A 27,878-nucleotide genomic window follows, 5' to 3' on the forward strand; every position below is an offset into this window, starting at 1 on the left:
AAACAAAAGCTATCAGGAGGGAAAAAGAACATTGAGTGGTCTGAAGACTAGAAAGGTATTTTATACAAGTACAGATCCATTTACCATTTACCATTCTGACTATTTACCACTATTCTAACTACTCTCACACACTTCTAACATTCACCTGCATAAACAGGCTATACCCCGCATCCAACAGGAGAGAGGAGGCGCTCTCTCTCTCTCTCTCACACACACACTATTTTATATCTCTCCCAACATACCAAGACCATTTTTATGGTGTTCAGTTTTTTTTTATTGCCATGCATTTTGCAAGGTAAGAGGGCCAGGCCTCCATTGACACTGTGTGTGATGAAGCTCTGCTGCCCCTGGTGGTTTGGGGGGGGTCATCAGACCTAAAACCTGTTTTCCCTGTATTTTGAAGGTAGTGGCTTAGATTTATTAGGTATTCATGGGAAAAGCATTATAACATGTCACAATTACAGTATATCAAAAATATGTGGTTATAATGAGAGTCAGTGTGTCCACGTCAGGCCCGAGGGTAAAGGGTGTAGGTAAATATTCAGAGCTCCTATCCTATACACCTTACGATAGAGGGGATCATGGAGTTTTACAAAAAAACAAATCCTGGCCACGTTTCATACAATTAGCCTTTAAACTGATATATTGAGAATCAAATAAGCTGAATGTACACGTTTGGTCCCCCAATGTGCCTCAAGGGTTAAAAATAAATATTTCATGTAGTGTTCTTCACTAAAATGAAGTAATGCAGATATTTGTGTACATTAAGTCTGACCTTTAACCCCCAGAAGGACTCTGACCTCCAGGTTGGGAACAGCTGCTTTATATTAAAGTATTTATATTTAAGTACCAAAAATAAAAGTACTCCTGCTCTATGGCTCATTACAGAATAAAATATATAATAAATGATATTAATATTAAAGGCAGAGCGCATTTTAAACCACTTTCTATACTTCTGTGCAGCTTAATCAATAACAATGTATTGGTTTCATATTAGTCTGGTTGCAGTAGAAAGTACAGAAATACTCAATACTCAAGTGTATTTAGTTACTTTCCTGTAAACGATACCAGCTGATTAATGTGTTAATGTTTGATAAATAAAATGTATAGAAACTAACCTGATCAATATAAATTCTAATCAATGAAAACGATCACATTTCTTCCTCTGTGGTTCCCAGACCTCCTGCTGGGGGGGAGAGGAGCTCAGTGTCTGCTGCCCTCTGCTGGTCGGGAGGATTAATAACTAATCAGTGATCAATAATCTGCATTAACGAGGAACCCAAGCAGAAATATGAAAATAATCTAAAAGTTACTTTTCCTACTTTACTAATGAAAGTAAATAATTACTCAAGTAATTTAATTACTTCAGGGAGAAGCTTTGAGTGGAGGATGCTAACACTAACAGATCGAGACGGACAGAATGAAGGACAGGTAGCGGTGCTGAAGCCAGTCTCTGGTTTATTTGGTATCTGTGTTGAACTGTGAGATGTTGAACATATAAAACCCCAGTTCACTCTCTCTCTCTCTCAGTGAGTCACTCTCTCTCTCTCTCAGTGAGTCACTCTCTCACTCTCTCAGTGAGTCACTCTCTCACTCTCTCAGTGAGTCACTCTCTCTCTCTCTCAGTGAGTCACTCTCTCACTCTCTCAGTGAGTCACTCTCTCACTCTCTCAGTGAGTTCATGCACAACATTGCACAGTAAATGAAGTCAAAGCTCGTGTCAACATACAAAAATAAAGATATTATTTACATCAGACAAAAACGAACGCCCCCCCCGACACTCATCCAAAATCATCCAAAGTGAATCTGAGACCGTGAAGTGAAACAAAGACCTGCTGCCCTCCTCCCGTCCTCCCCCCGTCCTCCCCCCATCCTCCCCCCATCCTCCGGCTATATACACATTATATTAATATCTGACCACCTCGCCATTGAAGGTCGTCTGCTAACTTTACATCGTCAGTTCCAACCTCTGTACAGGAAGCGGAGTTCAGACTGCTGCTCTCTGACAGTGGAGCTGTTGCTGTGTCACACAGTATCTCACTAGCTTAGCATTGCTAAACTGTTGGGTAGTTTAAAATGAGTTCAACCTGATTGATGTGATCGTTGGACAGACTAACAAAGACGCTTTAGGTGAGTTTGATATCTGGTAAAATGTTTCTGTTAGTGGAGTCTGGTGGTGTTGGTCGGTGCTGGTGCGACGTCCAGTAGAATACGAGCTGACACAGCGACAGCTCCGGCACGCTTCAGTTCGCCTCAGGCACAGATAAATATGTACACATGGAAACAGCTGCTCTTCTCGCCCCGCCCAGGTCGTCCTTTACGTCCACCGGTTCAGTCCTGATCTCAGAGTCCTCTCAGGTGTTACAAACAAGTTCCTCACAGTTACAAACAGGTTTTTCAATAAATGTTAGAAATGATTCAAACGTCCTTGAGTCTTTGAGATTAAAAAGCAGAGGAGACGTGTGGAGACGCATGAAGACACGTGGAGACGCGTGGAGACGTGGTGGGTCCGTGGAGACGCTACTGTGCTCATCAATACTGTCAGCGAGACATCAGGATCCACCTGCAACACAGGAGTCAACACGTAGGTTGGATTCTGAAGGACAGAACATGAGACGGCAGTGCGGAGACTGTACGTACGAGGCAGTGATCCAGCCTTCAGCCGCAGGTCGGTTCGGGGGTGAGGAGGGGTGAGGAGGCTCTGGTGAGACAGCGAGGCCAGCCGGGCTCTGGCCCCGCGGATCACTTGAGACAGGGGCTGACCACGGTGGGCGTCGGAGGGTAAACCAGAGCCACGTTGACCCGCTCCGAACCGTTCTTTGGACAGATGATCTCGGTCAGACCTTCAGGCCGCGGCTGGCTCAGCAGCTCACCTGTAACAGAGCAATCAATCAATCAATCAATCAAGTGTAGTGTGTCACATGAACTCAGATCCATCATCTCACCCTGCCTGAACCAAAACTGAATACTCCGACTGTATAGCCGCTTTTAACCACGATCAATAAATATTATCAGTTTTAACCTCCAGCAGGATTTAGAACTCTAAGGTTTTATTGATTACGTCTAAAGCTGCGTGGCGGCTCAGCAGAGGTCTGTATTCGGTTCCAGAGGTTACAGAGCGTTTGGGGCTCTGTAACAATCAAACGTTGGTTTCTAAAGTCCTCTGTGAATAAATAACAATTATGTAATCAGATTACAAAAGATCAATAACTATAATCAGCCCAGTTTACAGTTAAAAATAATGAGATCAGTTCCAGTGCTGAGTGAAGGTGGACGTTGTGGTTACAGCACTGGTTCCCAGCAGGGGGCGCCCAGTCGCTGGTTTACAGCAGCTCAGTACTTAGATCTGTTTACCCTGAGCTCTGACTGACAGGCCGGACAATACGGAACAGCAACACTTTATTCTGTAGTATTATTTTATTGAGAGAAATTAATGAATTAATTATGTATGTAATATGTTTGTATTCTATGGGGGTTTAATGACGTCTAAATTAAATGTTTTCATAAAGCACATTTTAACCCTCGTTGATCGCAGTGCTGCACAGACCAGAGCGGGTACAAGAATCCACATCAGGAGGATTCAAACCGAGAGAATAAAAGTCTGTTTAGAGCCTGAACTCAGTGAAGAGAGGGGGGCGATCTGATCTGAGGGCGGGCACTGTCACAGTCCGGGGGCAGAAACAGGAGCCTGATGTCAGCCAAGGGACCTGGATGTAGAATAAGGGGTCAGGAGGTCTGTGATATAACTGAATCGTACCAGCAGCCAGCGGAGAGGCCAGGATACAGAGAATATCTCTTCCTGGATCTGTCTGGACCGGCTGCAGGGCTCTGGACCGGCTGCAGGCGGGACAGGGTGCTGGCTGTAACTACAGCGTTGACGTCCTTTAAAGGTTTAACAGTGGACAGGTTGCATAGACTGTTGGACTCAGTGTGTTTGAGACACTGTTACATATTCCAGCTTTAAATGTGGGACAGCTGAAGCGAACTGCGGACTGTCCCGTTGCACACAAACAGATCAGCGTGTTGCCTGGGAGGCTGAACTCGGGGCAGAGTGCTGCATGCGGGGGGGCAGAGTGCTGCATGCGGGGGGGGCAGCTGCTGTGTGATATTTCTATTTCCTATGTGGGGGACAACCATTGTTACGGCCTGCGTCTCCTTGGTGAGTTCATGTGTTCACTGTAAATAAAAGGTGATATATAGGAGAGAGTTTGGCTTCCTGCTTCGTCTCACGCACAGCAAACAGATCTTCATCCTCCTCCTCCTCCTCCTCATCAAATAATGAGGGCGGAAGCAGCTTAATGCCGTAATCTACCCGTCTCAAGGCGCCACGTCTGGGGTCGACCCCTCCAGGACTAAATACACCTCCACAGTCAGGAGACAGCAGGGGGGGAAGTCACTGCAGACACCCAGAACATAAACTGGTCCAACTGCTGACGGAAACCAGAACAGCTTCTTCCCACCGCCATGAACTGTCAGCGGCACTAGAGTAAACCGCTGTAGTGCAGAGGTCAATGGCGCTACAGTAAACCGCTGTACTGCAGAGGTCAGTGGCGCTACAGTAAACCGCTGTCCTGCAGAGGTCAGAGGCGCTACAGTAAACCGCTGTCCTGCAGAGGTCAGAGGCGCTAGAGTAAACCGCTGTCCTGCAGAGGTCAGTGGCGCTAGAGTAAACCGCTGTCCTGCAGAGGTCAGAGGCACTAGAGTAAACCGCTGTCCTGCAGAGGTCAGTGGCGCAACAGTAAACCGCTGTCCTGCAGAGGTCAGAGGCGCTACAGTAAACCGCTGTCCTGCAGAGGTCAGTGGCGCTACAGTAAACCGCTGTCCTGCAGAGGTCAGAGGCGCTACAGTAAACCGCTGTCCTGCAGAGGTCAGAGGCGCTAGAGTAAACCGCTGTCCTGCAGAGGTCAGTGGTGCTACAGTAAACCGCTGTCCTGCAGAGGTCAGAGGCACTAGAGTAAACCGCTGTCCTGCAGAGGTCAGTGGCGCAACAGTAAACCGCTGTCCTGCAGAGGTCAGAGGTGCTACAGTAAACCGCTGTCCTGCAGAGGTCAGTGGCGCTACAGTAAACCGCTGTCCTGCAGAGGTCAGAGGCGCTACAGTAAACCGCTGTCCTGCAGAGGTCAGTGGCGCTACAGTAAACCGCTGTCCTGCAGAGGTCAGAGGCGCTACAGTAAACCGCTGTCCTGCAGAGGTCAGAGGCGCTACAGTAAACCGCTGTCCTGACACTCACACTCAGTGCAGACAGTTGTATTGTATTACATATATATTATATATTATATATATTATTATACAATATCTGATTATTATTATTCATACATTCATTTGTACGCAGTGTCTTAATGTCTCGCTCACTGCTGGAAAATATGAATTAGCAAGATTCGGGTCCGTACGACCTCCATCAGGTAAACGAGCGGCAGTATTCGTCTGACTGGCGGCTTGTCTCTGTCCCTCCAGCATCTCACAGCCTGTGGGTTTGGACTGTTGTGGCTAAGAGTCGGGTCTCACAGGAGCTTTTCTTAAAAACCGCGATGCGTGTTTTCGAGAAGAAGTAGAAAGGAAGGAAGAAAGAGAAAATTGCTAAAATTGTTAGCTAAAAATCAAAAACAGCTTGTTCCAGTGAGAATAAAATGGTGCTGTTTGGAGGGTCAATGTGAGACTTAAACATCTGCATCTTTACTAAAAACAAGGAAGTGAGTTTGAGGACTTTAGCAGGAAACCACAATGATTGGTCAAATTAGGAAAACTGATATGAATGATAATTTACAGCATGATAGCTCATAAAAGCGCTGACGTATCAACAAAATAACAGGGAAGGAAGAAAATGGCCGGAGCGGGTGTCCCTCACTGACACCGGCTGAAAGGGACTTCTTCCTCCTGCAACGCACTGAACAAACCGACTAAAACGCTCCAGTGCCTGGATTACATTTACATTAATACCTGTTTTTTCAGGGCATCTACGGCTCAAAAATACCCCCAGTCTGATCTGGGTTTATCTGCACAGATTGACCTGCTTTCAGTGTCCATACTGAATATCTGCTGTACTGAAACAATACAGACGCTCACAGAGAGTCTCATCCACAAACAGCAGCTGTGTGCGGTGACCTGCCATATCTGGATCAATGGCTCCACAACAATTCTTCATTTCCAAATCCAGTTTATCTTTCAATCAGTGTGATCCCAGATTAACAGATGATGTGCTCATGTGGACATTGTGGAGCACAGAGCACTAATTGTTGTGTCAATAATACAAATCAGCTTTACTGCACACAAATATCTCTTATTAGCTTCAAATATGATTTCAATATGTATTTTTATATTTTATAAATGAAATTCACTGCCCAGTCTCCATTAACCAAACCAGTAATTTAGCCTGGAGATAATCATAAAACACACTTCAAAGTGGACAGAAACAGAATAAAACTCATTAAAGCGTCTCTGTTAGTGTTTCCAACATCACCAACTCTGGTTTAGTGGAAATAAATCCTTAATTCACCAACGTAGATGATAAAAACAGCAGTTTCAGTCGGAGCAGACCGGCTATGGAAACAAACCACAGAGAGGCTGAGATACAACACAGGCAGAGGGAGAGAGACACCATGTGACTCTGTATATAGAGAATATAATGTTAGCTGATATATTAATGTTTATAATCTCATATATACAACCTGTACAGATTTATGATGGATTATATACATGTTTAGTCTGATGTTTTGATTATCTCGTCCATCCATCTCGATCTCCTCCACTTTGTGTTTCTATGACCTTGCCTATAATATGATGAGCACTAGAGGGCGCTGTCACGGCAACCTAACCTGATGTCATCCTCGGCCATTTGCTGAAACGATGATGATGATGTTGTTGTTTTTCTTGGGAGGACAGCCTCAGAGGAGAGGTTACACCCAAACCTGATGGTTCTTACAGACCAGAACTATTGATGTGTTGATTGATCGATGTGAAAGCCTCTTAAACAGTGGGCAGGGCTATAATTGAACATTTCCAATGCTGTCCAACGAGTCCAAGAGTGAAACGTGCTGAACAGGGCTGGGCCTCGATACTTAAAATCAGCTGTTATGAGCCCTGGACTTAAGACATCAATATCATACCCGTCAGTGTAATGTGTCTCAGACCAGCAGATCAGGTTGCAGACAGGGGTTTTATAGCTGAAGCTGGAGGAGCTGGCGTTGCCCTGTTTGCTCTCTGCTAAACTAACAAGATAAGAAGCACGTTTGTTTCTGACAGAATAAACCTCAGCAGCAATAGCCCTCACTCATACATCCATTGTCTTCAGCAGCACTTAAACCATTAGGCCTATTGATCGCTTCTGCTCTCTGTGCACGTCTGGAGCTGTTCGGTCTGCTGGGCTGAAGCCAGATACAGTCAGAGCTGCAGTCAGAGATACAGTCAGAGCTGCAGTCAGAGATACAGTCAGAGACACAGTCAGAGATACAGTCAGAGCTGCAGTCAGAGCTGCAGTCAGAACTGCAGTCAGAACTGCAGTCAGAGATACAGTCAGAGCTGCAGTCAGAGATACAGTCAGAGACACAGTCAGAGACACAGTCAGAGCTGCAGTCAGAGCTGCAGTCAGAACTGCAGTCAGAGATACAGTCAGAGATACAGTCAGAGATACAGTCAGAGATACAGTCAGAGCTGCAGTCAGAGATACAGTCAGAGACACAGTCAGAGACACAGTCAGAGCTGCAGTCAGAGCTGCAGTCAGAGCTACAGTCAGAGATACAGTCAGAGATACAGTCAGAGATACAGTCAGAGCTGCAGTCAGAGATACAGTCAGAGATACAGTCAGAGATACAGTCAGAGCTGCAGTCAGAGCTGCAGTCAGAGCTGCAGTCAGAGATACAGTCAGAGATACAGTCAGAGATACAGTCACACCTACAGTCAGAACTGCAGTCAGAGATACAGTCAGAGATACAGTCAGAGATACAGTCAGAGCTGCAGTCAGAGCTGCAGCCAGAGCTGCAGTCAGAGCTGCAGTCAGAACTGCAGTCAGAGATACAGTCAGAGATACAGTCAGAGCTGCAGTCAGAGATACAGTCACAGCTACAGTCAGAGCTGCAGTCAGAGATACAGTCACAGCTACAGTCAGAGCTGCAGTCAGAGATACAGTCACAGATACAGTCAGAGCTGCAGTCAGAGATACAGTCAGAGATACAGTCAGAGATACAGTCACAGCTACAGTCAGAACTGCAGTCAGAGATACAGTCAGAGATACAGTCACAGCTACAGTCAGAACTGCAGTCAGAGATACAGTCAGAGATACAGTCACAGCTACAGTCAGAACTGCAGTCAGAGATACAGTCAGAGATACAGTCAGAGCTACAGTCAGAGCTGCAGTCAGAGATACAGTCAGAGCAGCAGTCAGAGCTGCAGTCAGAGATACAGTCAGAGATACAGTCAGAGCTGCAGTCAGAGCTGCAGTCAGAGATACAGTCAGAGATACAGTCAGAGATACAGTCAGAGCTGCAGTCAGAGCTGCAGTCAGAGATACAGTCAGAGATACAGTCAGAGCTGCAGTCAGAGCTGCAGTCAGAGATACAGTCAGAGATACAGTCAGAGATACAGTCACACCTACAGTCAGAACTGCAGTCAGAGATACAGTCAGAGATACAGTCAGAGATACAGTCACAGCTACAGTCAGAGCTGCAGTCAGAGATACAGTCACAGCTACAGTCAGAGCTGCAGTCAGAGCTGCAGTCAGAGATACAGTCAGAGATACAGTCAGAGATACAGTCACAGCTACAGTCAGAACTGCAGTCAGAGATACAGTCAGAGATACAGTCAGAGATACAGTCAGAGATACAGTCACAGCTACAGTCAGAGATACAGTCAGAGATACAGTCAGAGCTGCAGTCAGAGATACAGTCAGAGCTGCAGTCAGAGCTGCAGTCAGAGATACAGTCAGAGATACAGTCACAGCTACAGTCAGAACTGCAGTCAGAGATACAGTCAGAGATACAGTCAAGCAAGTCAGAACAGTCAGAGATCAGTCAAGCATCAGACGCAGTCAGAAAAGTCTGAGATACAGTCACAGATACAGTCAGCTACAGGTTTTTTTCCGCCCTGGGTAATGTCTGCAGGTCTTCCTCACAAGCTGCATTGAACCCCAGCAACCCCCCCTGAGGGGTCCTGGTCCCTCCCTGCTGCTGTGATGACTTTGTTCCAATCACAGATTCTTTTACTGCAGAAGTTAAATATGTGAAGCTTTCTTCCACTGCTGGGAGTCAGATGTGTTTTTCATTACTGGAAGCAGCTGATGGCTCATACATCCAGCTGTGTGTCCTGAAGTAGGTCAAAGCCTGATAACTCCTCCTCCTCCTCCTCTGTACACACTGTGACTGAGAGGAGTCACACAGTAACCCACAATAACCTGACATAAAGACGCAGGAATGTGCTGACCTCCCCCCTCCTCCCTCCTCCTCCCTCCTCAAACACCATCAGCAGGTAGAGCGATCACTCACATTCCTGCTCTGCTGGGCTCGTTTACTCGCACACTCCCTCACCGCCTCCTGGAAGCCTTTCACCCACAGCCATAAAAGGAGAGAGCCACTTCTTTGGGTGCAGAAGTTTTCCTGTCTCCAGGAAACTCTCACTGGGATGTTGGATGTTTGGAAAGAATCAGTGAAAGAGTCTGGTTGAGCCTTCAGGGCTCTATTCACAGCCCGCTTTCACTTCCTGTTCCATTGTGAGCGGTCTGAGGAGGAGGAGCTCCAGGACTCTGTGGACTCTGTGGACTCTGAGGACTCTGAGGACTTCTGGACACAAGCGGACCAGGCTAGTGGGCTACAATGGAAACCGCTAACTGATGCAGCTTTTTAAGGCTTCAAAGTGTGATTATTTTAGAACAATGAATCAATCAATCAATCAATCAATCAATCAATCAGCAACTATTTTAATGATCAACTTTTTAAAAGCAGATTGTGATGATTGTGGCGTTTTAGACGTTTTTATTGATATAAACTGAATGTCTGAGTTTTGGAATATTGGTCAAACTAAACGTTTGAAGACTATTTTCTGTTTATGGACAAATCTAATATAGATTATCACTTAATAATAATTTAAATAATAATTAGTTATAGCTATAAATTCATTCATTATTTTCTTACTCAACCATTTTAACTTATGTACTTTATGTGTTGTGTCTTTGAGTATCATAAAATATAAATAAAATGTATTATTATTTCTAATTTCACCAATGCTGTGGACCAAAGTTCAGCTGATGAGCTGCAGTGTTGTGAGGATCTTAAAGGCGGACCACGCAGGAGTCGGTTGCTGTCTGTCAACTCAAACAGCCCCGCACAGACAGACAGACAGACAGACAGACAGTGGTGTAACCCAGAGTCCTGAACTCAAAGCCTGCACACAGCAAAAGCAGAAAATACAGGCAGAGGCTGCAGCGTCTCCGCAGACACACACACACCGTCAAACAGACCGTCACACACACACACACCGTCACACACTTGTAGAGGCACAATATGTCTGTCACCAGGGACGGTGATACACTAACTGCCAGAGTTGTAAAATGTTTATCGGACACTGAAACAGTGCAGTCTGGTCCTGGATCACGTTTCATTGTGTCACCAGGAGCTGAACATCTGGGTCAGCACTCTTTAGGAATCATATTTAAGGATTAATCTGGTGTTGTAAACGCTCTCTTCTCTGAAACAGGATGGGGGGAACGGACTCTGGGGACGTTGTTGTGTCAAAATAAAGTTAAATTATTAGTGCGAAATAGGGGTGGGCGATATGGGCAAAAAATAATATCTCAATATTTTTGGGGATTTTGGCGATATCGATAATCAGTCGATATCCTTTAAAATGTGATTAGAATTGTCTGAGCTGGACTTGTGTCCACCAAACGCGTTTACAGCGCTGAGAGAGCTCAAAAACTCATTTTCCAAGCGCCCAGCGGTGTTAAAAGTTGAACAGATTTCAACTTGAAGCGCTCTGAGCGCTGCGCTGACATCTTTTTACCGCTGAAGGCGCTTAGCGCTCTGAACGCTGAAGCCCATAGGACCCACGTCTCGGCACTAAATCATCTGAAGTACCGGTAGCTTCAGGGACTGGAGGTGTTTGCATTTTCTCTCTACCATCACAACGCGCTGCTAAACTGTTGCAAGGAGGATGCTAGCGAGAGGTCACGTGATCACGTCATGTGATCACGTAGGCCCACTAGTCATGTGACTGAATCCTGCCATGCTGTAGAGAGCGCTGCTGTACCGTGTATTAATGGATGTGAGGAGTTTCCGCGGGCGTTTCATTGTTTTTGTCGAAGTAATTTAAATACTCGATAATGGAAATTTGCACATCGTCAAAACAACAATGACGATATTATCGCAAACGATATATATCGCCCACCTCTAGTGCAAAACAATAAAAACTGCTCTACTATGATCAGACTTATCTACCAGACCAACCCTCTCTCCGTGCTGCCTGCGTCACATTCAGTTTAAATATTTACAATCTTCAGCCTAAAATAGAAATGTGTCTCTTTAGAGCTGCACACAAAGCTGAGAGAGGACGAAGACAGAAAGCAGTGAGGAGTGTCAGTCAGCATCCGTCTGCAGAGTCACTCTCTCTCCATATTGATGAGGGCCGATCCTGTCTCTCCTTTCACTGATGCCTCTCTGAGCTGGGACCAAAATCTGCTCATCACATGCAACCCCACAGAGTGGCTGTGAACCGGGTTGCACCGGCGGCCGCACCCAGAACAACAGATCACATGTGAGCCCAAATCAGCTTACGTCTCAGTGAGGCAGAATAACCACAGAAGAGAGAACTGGTGTTCCTGGCTGTAAGAGGTTTGATTGCTATTATTGATCCTTCATTTATTACACTGATTAAACAGTCAGTAACAGTTAGTAAGTAATCTGTGCCCCAGTCCCCACCCCCTTTTCAAAAGTTTCTAAACCGGTCCCTGTCCACACCACCAACAGATGTGAGACGCCATCCTGTGTGACCTTTCAAACGGAGTCAGAAACCAGAGCTCCACCACCTCCCGGCTGCTCCACTAATAGTCCTCAGCTCAGGTTCCAGGTGCTGCTGACTGAGGTGGAGCATTTAAAGGGGTTCATGGAAAACCAGGGGCGGCAGCAGTGCGGCGTGTTGAGGGTGGCAGACAGTGAGCAGCGTGAATGGATCCGAGGGGAGAAGAGGCCAGCAGCTCAGCCTGAGGATTAACACTGCAGTGTGTTCAAACACAGAGGATCAACCACGTCACACTACCGACTCCGAGGACCAGAAACAGACAGACTCACACCGACAGCCAGCAGACTCCATTTCATGCCTCTTACATCGTGTGTGTCTGCACGTACACACACACCAGCTGAGGAACCTGAGGCGGTCAGCTGTGCGTCCACGCGTCTGCAGTCATGATCTTAAGTTCATCACTCGGGCCTCATTTATAGAAACGTTCTTAGACTTTTACTTGGACTCTGAAGATCATTTCTTAAGACAGTTCTACGCAGTCCCTCTGTAACGTACACACCTGTGATCAGTGGTTTATTCTTTTCAGTAAACTTATTTTAGTGAGAAATGATGATTATATTGAAGTAGTCTGCCTCTCATTCCCCCCAATAAACAGAGCTTTATAGTGAGAGAGCAGCATATATATTACATTCAGATATATTACTGTATCGTTAAAGAACATTTTCCTGCTGTAATCTTTCTCTTTTAGCTCTAACTCAGCGCCGTGATCACACTGTTCATGAAGTAAGAGTTTATAAAGAACTACTCATACGTGGTGAATCATTAAGATCCAAAATTGATCTGAAGCTCGTTTTATAAATGCGGCCCCAGGCCTTTAGACCTGACTGGATCTGGACTCACAGAAGGGATCACAGCGTGGGCAGAACAGCGCTGAGACAGCTGGGCTGTAGAGACTGTGTGAGATCTCTTACTAGATAAAAACCAGGATATGTGAAATGGAGCAGAATCAGCCGGCAGGATGCGGCTCAGAGACCCAGATATCGTGACCAGTCTCTAAAAACACAGCAAATTAGACTAATCCCTTCTGATCAGCAGCTGGACTGCCAGAGAGCCTAGATCCTCAGGAATGTGTGGCCTACTTCCACAGCAGAGGAAACGGACCAAAAATAACTCGGACTGGTCACTCAGCAGGCCTGAAAGTCCAGATACAGGCCTCACAGTCCAGATACAGGCCTCACAGTCCAGATACAGGCCTCACAGTCCAGATACAGGCCTCACAGTCCAGATGCAGGCCTCACAGTCCAGATGCAGACCTCAGAGTCCAGATGCAGGCCTCAGAGTCCAGATGCAGGCCTCACAGTCCAGATGCAGACCTCAGAGTCCAGATACAGGCCTCAGAGTCCAGATACAGACCTTTGAGGATTTAAAATGATCTTCTGCTTATTTAAATTCCAAAGATTCAGTATTTTACCAGGAACTGTATCCAGTGCAGAAAAAACTCTGAGAGCATTAAAACCATGTGGCAGAATAGATCCTCACTATGGAAACTAATTAGATCCAATAACTGGATCTTATTAGCAACTGAGTACATATCAGAAGATTAGATTGTATTATTATTACGTCATTTAGGTGGTCACATTTAAAAAATATTATCATTTTTCAGGGTTCGTCTTAAAAAGACCAGCGTGAAGGATTTAGCGAATGAGCCACAGAACTGAAGCAGGGTCGACCGACGGAGGCCGGCTGATGACCAGCTGTTCTGACCAGGACTCTGACTCTGGGGATGAAGACACGGCGGGTTCAGGCAGCGGTTATTATTATTAAAATAATATCATCAACATGCTGAGTACTGACTACTAGGCGACTAGGAAAACCTTTAGTCGGGGCAGCCCCAGCAGAAACATGGCGGACTCCATCAGAAGAGGACCCGCTCCCTCTGTAGATACAAACGTCTCATCGTAAGGTAAAAAACACTAATGAAAACACACCTATGGATAATACATTACTGCCAACAGATCCTCCTCAGTGCTACACTCTGGACCTTTAGGGGACAAAGATAAAAACAAATGTGTGAATGTTGAGAAGCGTTCTGTCAGATTAAAGTTTAATCTGATCTTAAAACAGACGAAACCAACAGGAACTTTCATTTCTATTATTCAGGAAAGCCTGAATCGCTTCTCAAATGTCGACTCAAAGCTCTGGGATTCCCCTGTGTGCGTGTGTGTGTGTGTGTGTGTGTGTGTGTGTGTGTGTGTGTGTGTGTGTGTGTGTGTGTGCTGCAGCTGTTCACATCTGCTGTGTAATGAGATACACTTTCACAACAGAAGCCTTTATGTTAATGTGCTAATCTGTTTTCTCAGACAGATCTTCCAGGAAAACAAAAGATTTAACAACTTTTTTCTGTTCTGAGGAAAACTACCCAGCTGCATCCTGAGGAACTTTCTTTCCTTCCACAGAACTCCTTAAAATAGAAAGTGGAATTCTGAGCCAATTGTGGTGTTTCGTAACCCTGTCAATCACGGGAATGCATGAATTATAATCATCAGCCTTATTCATGTTGATTCAACAGGCTGCAGCTCCACAACAGGACCTGGTCACCGACAGACCTGACAGCAGCTGAACCTTCAGTCCTGCTTACAGCGACACGTCGGTGACATTTCAGTGTGAGAAACCAGATCCAAACCACAACCTCAGCAGCGACCTCACAACTTGTGACTCACTTCAGACAACCTGGAGATGGTTACAGGTAGTGATGGAGTTTGGTGCCGTATGGCTCATTCTCGATGCCGTTTCGATCTGCTTTGTTGATGTGGGCGGGTTGAGGCGTCCGTCACAAATAAAGGTGGTACACATTGAACTAGAAATACAGGTAAAAATAGGTAAACATAGAAGTGTCACAGGTGATATGCACCGGTCTTGATGTTGGGAAGGCGTGCAATGATGCAAATAATAATAATCAATAACTCCCCTCAAATGCATTCAAACTAAAGTAAGGAGTAGAAAGTACAGATATTTGTGCACAAATGTAGAGGGTAAAGGTAAAACGTCAGAAAAATAAATACTCTGAAAGAACTACTTGCATACTGTAACAAAGTATTTGTACTGTCTGTTATTGTTACTTCCCGCCTTTGACAATAGACCAACTGCAGCACTTCTGGTGGACTGACGAGCATTGTCTAGAACGGGTGTGATCACCAGCGGCCACGGCCCCGTAATACAAGAAAGTCTGTGACCAGGGAGGAAGCCATTTTTTCCTGCTACACATGAGCCAAAAAGCAAGCCCCGCCCAACTCGCTGTACATCCCCACTCAAGTCAACCAACATGGCAGCGGCCATAACGCCAAACTCGAGGCTTCAAAATGGTACTCTACAAACCAATGGGGGAGGTCACGATAGGTTCACAGTTGGTCAGTAAGTTGAGCCTGGTTCAACAGTCCTCTGAGTATGTCCACATGAAGACATGAACACATCTTTTTCTCTGTTTCCAGAGAATCCAAAGGAACTGTTGACGGCGGCTCTATTTAGGGCAGCCGGAGGGATGATAATCAGTGTTGGAGATTCTTGACTGCGTGCTGACAAATTGCTGGCTGCTTGCGATGAGCAGACATGCCTTCAGCAGCCAAACACCTCGTCGTGGTCTCGCTGTTGCTGCCATGCTGCTATTTAGCTGTCAGGACTCGGAGCTCAGGAAACCACTCGACTTTAAATTAAAATGCTGCTTTTTCTGCCGTGATGACGTCCAGTCAGGAGGACACAAACACTTCCTGTTTACAAGAAAGCCAAACCTGTGAGGACGCCTCAGGAGCTGTTTCTTACGTTTGCACCCAAAACTGCATCTGATACTTTTTCTAAGGAATCAAAGGACCACATGGATATTTTAGTGGGCCAACCCAGAAGATAGCTTCACCCTGGTTCCTTCTAGAGTCGTTCCGCTATCAGCATCGGAAATTCCTGCGATACTGCCAAAAATGTGGCATCGGGTATCAGCGAGTCTGTGCAACGATCCAATACCACAAAATGTATTAGCCCTGCTACTTCCCAGCAGTGACTGACAGGGTTTAACCTGAGCGAGGCCAAGTTCTGGTATCACAATCGTAATCAGGAAGGAAAAAATAATACTGGAACATCTCTAGTTTGACAAAAATCCACTGAGATTGTTCCATTGGATTCTGGATTATTGCAGAAAATAAACTTTGTGGCCCACAAAGATTTATGATATTTTGTTCAGCAAGATAAGGTTCACAAATAATCTTTGGTTATCTAGATTAACTGATTAATCATTTGCTTTATTTAGTTTCACAAAGTCCAAGATGATGTCCATAACACCAAAATATTCAGTTTAATATGATAGAAAACTGAAAAAAGCAGTAAATCTTCATATTTAAGAGGCTGAAAACAGCAGTTTGTGCAGTTTGTGCAGGTGGCTGTGACACAGACAACACGAGGAACGATGTGAAGAAAGACATGTATGGAGCCGTCTGTGCACTCTTATTTCCCTATCACCTCACAGCTCAGGTAGAGGCAGCTGATGATGCAGCGTTCAGGGATCCACCGTCATCACAGACCTGCCCACCAAATCCTCTGAGTACTTCCTGACCCACCACAGTCTCAGTCACATGTCTGAGATAATACAGCAGGCTTACCGCAGCAGGGTGATGTAACAGGATTGTCATCCTCTCCACCAGATTACTCACCGACACATTTCACTCCTACAGATAATGAGGAGCTATGGCAGGAAACAGCGACTGAGGAGTAACTTCCCTCTGAGGCATCATTGACGACCTCCTGCCTGACATCATATCTGATCAGAAACTGACAGACGTGTTTCAACAGGCTGCTGAGTCAAACACACTCCAGTTAATGTCCAGTTAATGAGGAACCCAGAGTAAGTCTGATCAATCCTTTGTTTGTGTGCAACAACGTATAGAACCACATATTGAACCTCATACAGAACCTCTTATAGAACCACATATAGAACCACATATAGAACCACATATAGACCCACATATAGAACCTCATATAGAACCACATATAGAACCACATATAGACCCACATTCAAACATCCACAGGCCTCCATCACCACGTTCGTTACAGTTAATCAATAACATCTCCTCATTAAACAGTGTATAAACTCTAGAGCTATGTTCTATATGGAGTTGATTCAATCAATAATCAGTAATCACAAGCTGTCATACATTGTCCTCAGGGCAGTCTGCTGTCTGCCCAACAGCGTGGGAGAAGCAGTGATTTTTAAGGTGGAACTGATACATGTTAAATCCAGAGAACAAACGTTGTCTCACTCTCAGTGTGCTTCATGTGGCTGGATGGTGACACAGGACAGACTTCTAGTACAGTATCAGTCCACAGTGGATCTCTGACAGCGTTAACTGATCCTCAGAGGATGAGTTGTTCACAGTCTGAGGTGAAATGAGTCAGAACAAAACAGTTCAGAGACTGAAAGAGGGAACTGAGACTGAAACTTGGTTTTGAGTTTAAAAATATGTGGATGTAAAGATGGAGGTTTATTTTTACTTTTTTAAAAAGAGCCAATCAGGATCCAGGATGCAACTTGCACTGAGACTTTCCAGTGACGGAGACATCCTGTTTAAATCTTCATATATTCAACGATGGAGGAGAAAAGATTCTTATATGAGACACAAATGATTATTTGAAGCAGATTATGTATGTGTGTGTACTAAAACATGTCTGGAGGGGATTCTTCATGTATTTATATTCTGTTTTATGATGATATACATTTTCATTTGTATTAATAGTTCATTAATCACAATATCTTTTAAAGAAAACCTAAAATACTGGAATTGAAATGTCAGTCAAGCAGCTGTAAACAGATCTGGTGTTAAACTACAATGTGTTACCACGAGCAGCAATCTCTCACACGACAAATGATTGAATGTTTGATTTATGGCTCGTAAATGTCTGATGAGAAGTGTGTTAAAGTGAGGCAGCAACAACATGTTGAGACTGATACCTGGCTCACAATAAGCCAACCGCTGGCAGGAGAGTGGGAGTGGGAGGAGTCGGATACACCTGAGGGACAGGACAGGTAGGTCCACTCCTCTGTTTGTCTTGTTGCAGAGTGAGTTAGATCAACTTCGCCTCGCTGTTCATCCACTGAATCTGTAACTCGCTTTAATCCCGACTGATCCTGTAACTGGATTAAGAGGAGCCGGCTGAGCAGACCGAGAGAGAAGATCCACAGCAAGAGTGAAAGTGCTGCCCGAAAATAACTCAACACACACAGACTGTATCTAACAGGAGCTGCAATCATCAGCCAATTCATTCATCAGTTGATCAACAGGGCAGTGGTTGCCTAAAGCTTTGCAAAGCAAGTGTGTGACCGGAAGGTTGCTGGTTCAATCCCAACTTCCTCCTTTCCTGTACTGAGATGCTATATGCTAGGCTAATCTATGTTGAAAAGACAACCACATTTTGAGGATGGTTAAAAGATAAAAGTTACATACATACAGTCACATGTTCAGTCAGCTAATGTTAGCAAATCACCAGCTAACTATTCACTCAATCTTTATGCAGCTAATTTGCTAGATTAGCTAGATTTGATAGCATTAGCTATCAGATACTAGCTAGCATCAGCCCATTGGCTGTTTGTTGAAGGAGCCAAGATGCTAAATTCTAAAAAGCTAAAGTTGGATTACGAAAATACATCATCACCACAATGCACCACAACACAGCACAGACACCGAGCACAGACACCGAGCACAGACACCGAGCACACCGAGCACAGACACCGAGCACAGACACAGACACCGAGCACAGACACCGAGCACACAGCACAGACACCGAGCACAGACACCGAGACAGACCCGAGCACAGACACCGAGCACAGACACCGAGCACACCGAGCACAGACACCGAGCACAGACACCGAGCACACCGAGCACACCAGAGCACAGACACCGAGCACACCGAGCACAGACACCGAGCACACCGAGCACAGACACCGAGCACACCGAGCACAGACACCGAGCACACCGAGCACAGACACCGAGCACACCGAGCACAGACACCGAGCACAGACACCGAGCACAGACACCGAGCACACTGAGGCTGAGGAGTAAATAAGGAAACAGGGTAAGAAGGATCAAATACAACACACACTGTGTTTACTCTGTTGCGCTCCAAGCAGCCACAGAGACTCTGTCCATAAAAGGACAATGAAACACACTCACTGCACAAAGGTATGTGTGTGTGCTCTTAAAGGAAGCAGACCGAAGGAAAGCTTCTGGATTATTGCAGCTCATCTTGTTAACCGCTGGAGTTTGAAGGGTGTGAGCAGGAGGGTAGGGATAGGAGTTTATTGATAACTGATTATTGGTCGAGATGAGGTGTGAGCACGTGGAAGGAGAGGGAGAAGCGAGGGAGTTGTATCTGTAACTGCACCGCTATATGCCCCTAAAACCACCACGCTGGTCCTTAAAGAGACTAAATAAGACCCCTTTACACAAACAATGCCCCGTTTACTGGGAGCGTGAACATTCACTGATACGATATTAAAGACTTTTTTTAATTAAATCATCAGTGCAAAAACCTCACATACAAAGAAACTTTCCATGCCTCACTTTTAACTTATCACCAACAAAGCACAACACCTCCCCGCTGATCCAGCACACCGAACACTGTGCAGGCCCCCCCGAGTGGGGAAAAGTCTCAGTGGTAGATTCAAACAAATTACAATATAATGCATCACATGACCCAGTGAGGAAGTTCCTGCTGCAAACAATGTGTGATAAAAAGCTGTTTTCGCTTCTCAGCCCTCACAAGATAAAACTCCATAGCATTTCCTGATCTGGTCGACTGCCCGAGCAGAAGCATTTCTCTCTCTTATCAGGCTGCTATAAAATGACCCATTGAACATCAGCGCTGTAATCACTGTGGAGCTATTTTATCACACAAGTCCACATTTCTTTGTCTGCTGCTCTGAAGACACAACATGCAGAGTCCTAAAACTTTCTGCTGCTAGTTCTCCATCTGTTCATTGAATCCGGATCATTTCCACTTCCTTATCAAAGCTTTTTAGGTTGGTTTTGTAGAACAAAGACATCTCTGAGACTGAAGGGCTGTCTCTGGTTTTACATTTTGTCATTGAGTTGTTTAGTCTATAAAACATCAGAAAATAGTGAAGAAATGTACATCATCAAAACAATCCGTTTACAGTGATATCAAACAGAGAATGTACCAGTGTAATCGTATCTGAGTCTGAGGCCTCACCCCGCCACAATAAAAGCTCTGAAAACCTGAGTGCCTCTTACGATTCGGGTATTCTGCAGAGAGTCGGACTCTAATGTCTTTGGGTTGTGGAGATTTGAGGACGTCACCTTTGGCTTTGACAAACATTTGCCACCATTTTCTGACATTTTCTGACCAAACAACTAATCCATTAATCCAGAAAATGATATTAATCGATAGTGAAAATAATACTGGTTGATGTTGTAAGTGGTGGTAACTGTTGTTATTACACAGTTTCTGTACAGATTAATAAGTTATAACATCAGTGAGTTTTACAGCAGCTGGTTGGTGGATTTGGGGATCAGACTTAGGAGGACTGTACCAATATGGGCGGCTGTGGCTCAGAGGCAGAGCGGGTCGTTCCTTAATCGGAAGGTTGTGGGTTCGATCCCCGGCCACATGTCGAAGTATCCTTGAGCAAGATACTGAACCCCAAATTGCTCCCGATGCCGTGCATCGGTGTGTGAATGTGTATGAATGTTAGTTTCTGTTCGATGGACATGCCATCACTGAGTGAATGTGTGTGAAAGGGTGAATGTGGCACGTAGTGTAAAAGCGGTCGGAAGACTAGAAAGGTGCTATACAACTTACTATACCATTTACCGGGATCCTGTGGGACCCAACGCAAATCTCACAGGTGCAAAATAAACTGCGGCTCTCAGGATTTAACTCGCACGAATAACAAATGAAAGTGAAAAGAAGATTAAAGCTTTTTTTAAAAAACAAAAGCAAAGTTGTAACGGACAGAAAAATAACTTATTTTCGGCGGGAGGATTGATATCCTATAGATATAAAAAAAAAAACTTCCCTCTCACCCTCTTGGGGTGGTATCTGTGTGTCATCCTCAAGCTCGGGTCCTCTACCAGAGGCCTGGGAAGAATATATATATATATATATATATATATATATATATATATATATATATATATATAATAAACACACACACACACACACACACACACACACACACACACGAACAACTGATCAAAGAAAACTCTTCTTCTATTGATACACACACACACATATGTGTGTGTATCAGTCTGTGAACATCCAGATAAGAAAGAGAAGAAGAGTTTTCTTTGATCAGTTGTTCATGTCGGTAACAGAAGGAACTGAACCTGCACAGATCAACATGAGGTTGATACAGAAGCTGCTGACAGAGATGACATCATCTCACAGGCTAACCCAATAAAATGTGATCATCATCACATCTTTACATTACAGACACACACTGTCAGTCTGAGGCCTGCACAGAAAGCAGGTCAAGCTGCCATGACGACCTCATCCATCACTGCATCAGGACAACCAGGATTATCTCTGTCCCTGAGGGGGGGTTTACCCCTGTACCCCCCCCTTCTAACCTAATATGTGCAGCCTTTGTTCACCCCCCCACTGACACTGATGGGCTTCCTGGCAGAAGAAATCATCCACTGCATCTTTTATGAAGACTTGTTTTGGATGAGGGTGGAACTCAATCTGATCAATAAGAGCCAGGGAAGTTAATTTAATTAAGTAAAGAAATGTTTCTCTGTTGCAGTCAAACAGGAAATCAGAAAAACAGACAACGGATTGGATTTTAAATTCAAGTTATTTCTTATTTCTGGGTTGTTTTCTTTTTCACGGTCAAAAAGGGATTTTTATATATTTTATGATATTTAAAATGAAAACTTCCTCTATACAGTAAGAATGATTTCCTTTGGCGTCTCAGGTCTTTTGGGCAGATAAACAAATAATAATTCAGTTTTTTACATCTATGATAATGAGTGTTGTAATACGACATGGTACCAATGTCTGTCCGCTTCTTTAAAGACTAAATGAAAACATGCTCAAAGATTGTCGGACAACCTTGAGAAACTTTATGAATAATACAGAATAATATTTTAAGGCTGGCCAACAACATTGTCTCTCACCCTGAACAGTGAATAATGATTGTTACCATCAAACCAGAGAAACTGGACTCAAAGATTTCACTAATAAAGCTTAATCCCAATCAGATGCACATTGAGGTGCTTTTAATACTGCCTTCTGTTTTTGTAATGTTATGTTAAAAGGTATTTACCTTTATTTTTCAGACTCAATCTGAGTATAAAGTATTCATCATCATTACAAAACAAATAACTAATTGATTAATTGAGAAAATAATTGGCACATAATGAATCTAGATGCAGTCTGAATGGTTATACACGTTACAAGTGAATAAGATGATGATAGTACTGTTGATTTCAATCTGACATGAGGAATTAAAGATCATTTACCTGGAAAGGCGTGTGGGTTGGACGACCCTCTCTTGAGGCACTTGGAACAGAGAATATGTACAGAGTAGTTGAGGCCGGGCCACTCCTGCAGCAGCACATTCAGCTCCTCCACCAGCGGAGTGATGGCCTGCCAGGCGGTCCAGATGTTGGGCAGCGAGGCATGGCTGGCGATGGACAGAGTATCTGCCTGCAGCTTCCCTTTGGAGGGCCGGTGGCTGATCACCACAGGGACTTTACCTCGATAGGCGAAGATCTGGTGCCTGCCGTCCGATCTCTGAACCACATGGCTGTTTATCTGCACACTGAAGCGTGCAAACAGTCCAGGAGGAAACAGGAAAGGGAAGTTGTACTGGATGTGCAGCTGCTCCACAGAGAAGAAGTGACACACAGGCAGAGAGCTCCCGCTGGCCGAGGCCTCCGCTCGGGGCTCCTCGTTGCTGACGTAGCTGGGGAACTTGTACCATGCTGTGGCTCCATTCAAAGGCTTGCTGCGGGGTTTGTTGATGCAGTAGCAGATCCCCATCTTCTCCAGGAGCTCCATGATGAGGTGGAGATCCTGCTGGGTCTGGATAAGCGGTCTGAGGAGCAGGCGGATGACGTTGGAGGGCAAAAGGCCGTGCTGCAGGAAGCCCTCCACATGGTGCTGCAGATGTGTCACCCTGAGGTTCTCTCCCTTCTCGTCCTCTATAACCAGACTCACCCTCCCCTTGTCCCCCCTCTCCCCCTCAGAGAGGAGCCTGTCCAACAGTGTGGACTCGTCCCTCTGGAAGAAGACGTTGAGAATTGCAATGAATCGTGGAAGATTATGAAAAACATATTCCTTCAGGGTGAGGCTGTCCTCAAAGTAGAGTAGCTTCCCACTCTCGTGCAGGTAGGATAAGGCGCTCTGCAGTCGGTCCTCCGTGAGCCCCGCCTGCAGGCCCAGACGGGCCGAGTCCCACCAGGAGAGCCACAGATCTTTGGGCTTAAAGTGCAACTCCTCCAGCATCTGCCAGGACTTTGGCAGCACACGGTGGAGGTTGGGGAAGATCTCCCTGTGGTCTGCAACAGACATGAGCTTCTCTCTCAGCCTCTGAATGTTCCTCTGGGTCTCCGTGCAGCTCACACTCAGCACAGGAGACAGGATCTGCAGCCGGTGGTTCAGCATGTACTGCAGCTGGGCTTTCCTCCGCCTCAGGTTCCTGTCAGAGACTCCGTAGAAGAGGACGTGAGGGCTGGAGGAGCGGACGATGAAACCCTGCTCCAGCGCCTGATCTACCTGCAGAGCCAGACTCCTCAGGCTCTGGATGTCTCTCTTCTCCTGCAGGCCAATCTGTCTGTGAATATCCAGACTCTTCTCCTCCAACTCCACCTCCCCACACAGGTCGGCATGCGTGCCCACCAAGTACACAACAGCGTGGGGTACTTTGGCACTGAGGAGGTGCAGGAAATGCCCGACGTGGGCATAAAAGTTCTTGGGCGAATATGCTTTGAGATTCACAACGAGAATGTAGAGAGCACCGGGGGAGAGAAAAAAGGGTTTGATGAGGTCGTAGTTTTGCTTCCCTGACAGATCATACACTAGAAATGTAAGACAGCGATCAGCGTCCGCCACCCAGTTAGTGACTTCAATTCCTTTGTTTCCCTGGATTCCTTTAACATCCTGCTGTGTGCTCACCACACTCTGCCTGAGCCGGGTTTTCCCAGCGTTTTTCATCCCCATCAGGACCAGCTTCAGCCGCGGCTTTATAGCGAGCTGCGAATGTGCCAGCTCCTTCTGATAGGCTGCGATGTAAGGGATCCCCTTCATGCACACCTCATACGGAGGCTGGATGAGAGGGTTATCCTTCACCTTCCAAATGTTCACTTTGGACAGCTTTCCAAAATTATCTGGAAGTATGGCTATTTGGTTACCCTGTAGAACAAGTTCCTCCAGCTTCTCCAGCTCCACGATGGAATCTGGCAGATATGTGATGTTGTTATTGTCCAGCCAAAGGTTGGCCAGCTTCACCAGCTGCCCTATTTCCTCTGGAATGTGAATCAGTTTATTCCGGCTCAGGTAAAGTTCCTCTAATCCTGTGATGCTGAAAATAACCTGGGGGAAGTTCTCAAACTCGTTAGAGGACAAATTGATCATTTTGAGTCTCTGCAGCCGACCAAAAGCAGGAGGCAGCAGCGTGAGGTTGTTCCCGTCCAGCATCAGGCTCTCCAGGTTGTGCAGCTGACAGAACGCGTCGGGTAACATGGACATGTGAAGACTGCTGAGCCACAGGATTTTGCCGAACTGCAGCTTCATGATGTCTACTGGTAACGTTTCAAACTTGTTTCCGGAGCAGTCAAGTTCCTCAAGCTCGCTGAGGGCCAGGATCTCAGGGGGGAACTGGTTCAGCTTGTTGTGATCTGCATCCAGAGTCCGCAGTTTGGTGAGGCTGGAGAAAGATCTGGGGAAATCTCGCAGGTCGTTGAAGCTGATGTCGAGCTCCTCCAAAAACTGAAGTGCTCCGATCTGAGCCGGCAGATACTGGATTTTGTTGTGACTGATGCATAGCTTCTTCAGCCCCTTCAGCTGACCCACACCCTCAGAGAAGCTTCTCAGGCAGTTGTGGCTCATGTCGAGCTCCACCAGCTGCCCCAGCTCAAACACCACACAAGGAACGGCTGAGAACTTGTTCCTGCGGAGGACAAGGATGCGCAGGTTGTTGAGGGTGGATCCCAGCCCGTCTGGCAGCTCCTGGAGGGAGTTGTTTCCCAGATTGAGCACCTCTATCTCGGCTATATCCTCCGGCAGTATGATCTGGTTGTCTTTGGAGCAGAGGGTGAGCTGGCGCAGGTTGCTCCGCAGCTTCCTGGAGCGCAGGGCGGCATCCCTCCACAACCTGGCCGTTTTCAGATTGTTCTCCTTGTCCTCCATGGCGTTGTAGCCCGACCCCTCCTCCTCCTCCTCCTTGTTTTCATTGAGAGTTTTCATGGAGACCGAGCGGGCAGCATGGTGGACGCTGAGCCCCAGAAACCAGCAGTAAACCCTCCGGCGGAGAGAAGACAACAGACGGCTTGTGTCGGGAAATATTGGAGCTTTTGGTCGGCAGCAGCAGTGTGTGTGTTCGCGGAGGCATCCTTTTCTCCTGCGCCACTCAGTAACAATGAGAAGCAACCAGCCGCTTACAGATCCGGGTTTAATCCACAATCCGAGCCCCGCCGCCCCGTGTGCACTCTCTGCTTCCCCGGCGTCCTCATCGCCACATCCTGCCGTCCTCTGGGTCTCTCTCCCGCGGTCGAGCAACGCGTTTGTGGGGCTTTCTGAGCCGCTGAGTCTCTTCCTGGGAGCGGGGAGTGGAAGTGAGGCAGCAGCCGCTCACACTGCGTCAGATCTCTGAACCCTCCTCCTCCTCCCCCCTAGTATCCCTCCCTTTCTCCTCCTTCCTGCTGTGTGGAGAGGAGGAGGAGGAGGAGGAGGGAAAGTGTTTGTCCTCACTTTGTTAAAATGGTTTAAATCAGCACAGAAAGAAGAAAGATTGATGTGTTTATTAGAAACATCCCAGAGTTTAAAATATAATATCACATAAAGATAAACAGCTTCAGATTGTACACAGCCTAAATGTTTACAATAAATAATAATACATAACAATAAATAAATGACATTTTGAGGTGAAATAGTATAAAATGATAAAGATCATTCTTCTGGTCCACATGGTCCACTGAGCCAGGACTCTGTCTCCACCTGCAGGACAGGATGTGCACCTGAGGAAGTCCATTACTGTGTCCCACTGCTGACAGCCTACTGTCGGACTGGGACCTGGCTGTGCCATGAAGAATATGTTAACCTAAATGAATCCAGAAGAAAAAAAGATCTTTTTACAAATAAATGCAAAATGGTGGAGTGTCTTTAGGGACAGGTGGGCGTGGCCTATATTAGTACAGTTGGCATCATGGAAGGAACTCACTGTACAAAAATGTTTTTGATGCTTAACGATTCAGGAGTTATTAGCAAAAATGTAAAATGCTTAATAACCGACCACATGGTGGCGCTGTTGTTGGAGAAGCTCTCATTGTGCTCTGTGTACTCTCAGTGTTGGTGTATGGTTGCATATGTTGGTGATGTCACTGTGGACTGATCTGGATGCAGTTTGCTTGTAAACAAAGACTTTCTGTGGATTTTGGAGCATGTGAATGAACACTTGTGGACGTATTCATGTTGATTTGTATATGTTGAAGTATATGACCGACTTTTGAGTGATGACGTACGGACGCTTTATTTAGATTTTATAAAATGTTGGAATTGGAAATGCTTAATAACCGACTACATGGTGGCGCCATTGAACGCATGCTTTAATATGTTTAGCAAATCTCCATCGACACCTGTGTACCAGGCGTTAGCATTGTATACTATTAGAGATTTTGCTTGCAGGAAGCACACAGATGGGTCGAGTAAAGGATCAGAGAGCTCTCTGTATTTTATCTGACTGTGACCAACAGTTGGATTATTAGTTCCATAACCAGCATTAAAGCCTGAAGTCTGTCTGAGAGTAAATAAGTGGAAAGAACTTGTGCTTGTCTTTTCTCCCACAGTTCAGTCTGGTTACATAAATGAACCTGTTTTACCTGCAGAACAAACACAGCAGGACAGGATGATGTTTCAGGTCCACGTCCACATCATCTGTCCTACATTCTCAGGGTCATCGAGCAGAGACATGCAGGTCATATACACTGCTGAATAAACAAAATATTCTCACAACAAAACAAATGTTTGGAGTTAACTTTGTCTATATTGTTATTACGGGACACTGTTTGAGGAAACTGTGCTGAGAACAGATAGATTGAGGAATATAACAATATAATATATATCTTATTATAACATGAACAATCAAACAAACTCTAGTCCACAGGTTTCCATGGGAACACTCAGTTGTGCAGTAACAAACATTAAGGTTGTTTTATCCATTCATTTCCCCTGAGCCGCCACAAACAACCATCCTCCCACCCTCCATACACACTGTCATTCAGTGTGAAGTGTACATTTCGATTTCAATGCAGTTTAATTCAAACACTTAAAGCAAAACTTAACGTGACTGAGAGGAGAGAGAGCTGGCTGCAGCCTCACCAAATACTAAAAAACACAAACACAAAATCAAACTGATAAAGCAACCGCACTCTTTGTGGACATTTTACTCTGAATATAAACTGTGGACCTCTCCTCCCTCCCACTCTGCTCACAGTGAGCTGAACCAGGAACCAGGAACCAATCTGTGAGTAGATGCGTGTTTCCAGGGGAGTATACTGTGGATATACGCTGCAACCTCCATATGAACCCTTCAGACACACAGGAGCTGATGAACTGTGTGGATTTGTGTTCCATCATTTAGCTGCAGCTCATTAATAAACCCTCTTTTATTCTCACAGATTTTATTGTGTTTGTGCAATTAAACAAAAGTCAAACTAAAA

General features: G+C 45.5%; 1 protein-coding gene and 2 long non-coding RNA genes across 9 annotated transcripts; 2 read left to right on the forward strand and 1 right to left on the reverse strand.

The window, feature by feature from the left end:
- Nucleotides 1-1,441: 1,441 nt before the first annotated feature.
- On the reverse strand, nucleotides 1,442-25,785 carry mfhas1 (multifunctional ROCO family signaling regulator 1). Of its 2 annotated transcripts, XR_007880823.1 has the most exons (3): nucleotides 22,461-25,785; nucleotides 2,641-2,873; nucleotides 1,442-2,563 (listed from the first exon to the last, which is right to left on the reverse strand). XR_007880823.1 is itself a non-coding variant. In XM_051378551.1 (2 exons), the coding sequence occupies exons 1-2, from the start codon at nucleotides 25,405-25,407 to the stop codon at nucleotides 2,743-2,745; spliced, it is 3,078 nt and encodes a 1,025-aa protein (XP_051234511.1). In that variant the 5' UTR covers nucleotides 25,408-25,785; the 3' UTR covers nucleotides 1,442-2,742. The 2 variants fall into 2 exon arrangements, 1 of the variants encoding a protein (XP_051234511.1); XM_051378551.1 differs by having other exon boundaries at nucleotides 1,442-2,873.
- On the forward strand, nucleotides 4,491-5,235 carry LOC127351281 (uncharacterized). Of its 4 annotated transcripts, none has more exons than XR_007880840.1 (3): nucleotides 4,491-4,867; nucleotides 4,904-4,939; nucleotides 5,156-5,235. It is a non-coding gene; the product is annotated as an uncharacterized LOC127351281 (long non-coding RNA). The 4 variants fall into 4 exon arrangements; XR_007880841.1 differs by having other exon boundaries at nucleotides 5,192-5,217; XR_007880839.1 differs by having other exon boundaries at nucleotides 5,084-5,173.
- On the forward strand, nucleotides 9,475-15,254 carry LOC127351278 (uncharacterized). Of its 3 annotated transcripts, none has more exons than XR_007880836.1 (3): nucleotides 9,475-11,813; nucleotides 11,949-14,686; nucleotides 15,079-15,254. It is a non-coding gene; the product is annotated as an uncharacterized LOC127351278 (long non-coding RNA). The 3 variants fall into 3 exon arrangements; XR_007880834.1 differs by lacking the exon at nucleotides 15,079-15,254 and having other exon boundaries at nucleotides 11,949-13,903; nucleotides 14,510-14,816; XR_007880835.1 differs by lacking the exon at nucleotides 15,079-15,254 and having other exon boundaries at nucleotides 11,949-14,816.
- Nucleotides 25,786-27,878: the final 2,093 nt, after the last annotated feature.

This window comes from Dicentrarchus labrax, unplaced genomic scaffold, assembly GCF_905237075.1.
Source record: "Dicentrarchus labrax unplaced genomic scaffold, dlabrax2021, whole genome shotgun sequence".
NCBI classification, from domain to species: Eukaryota; Metazoa; Chordata; class Actinopteri; family Moronidae; genus Dicentrarchus; species Dicentrarchus labrax.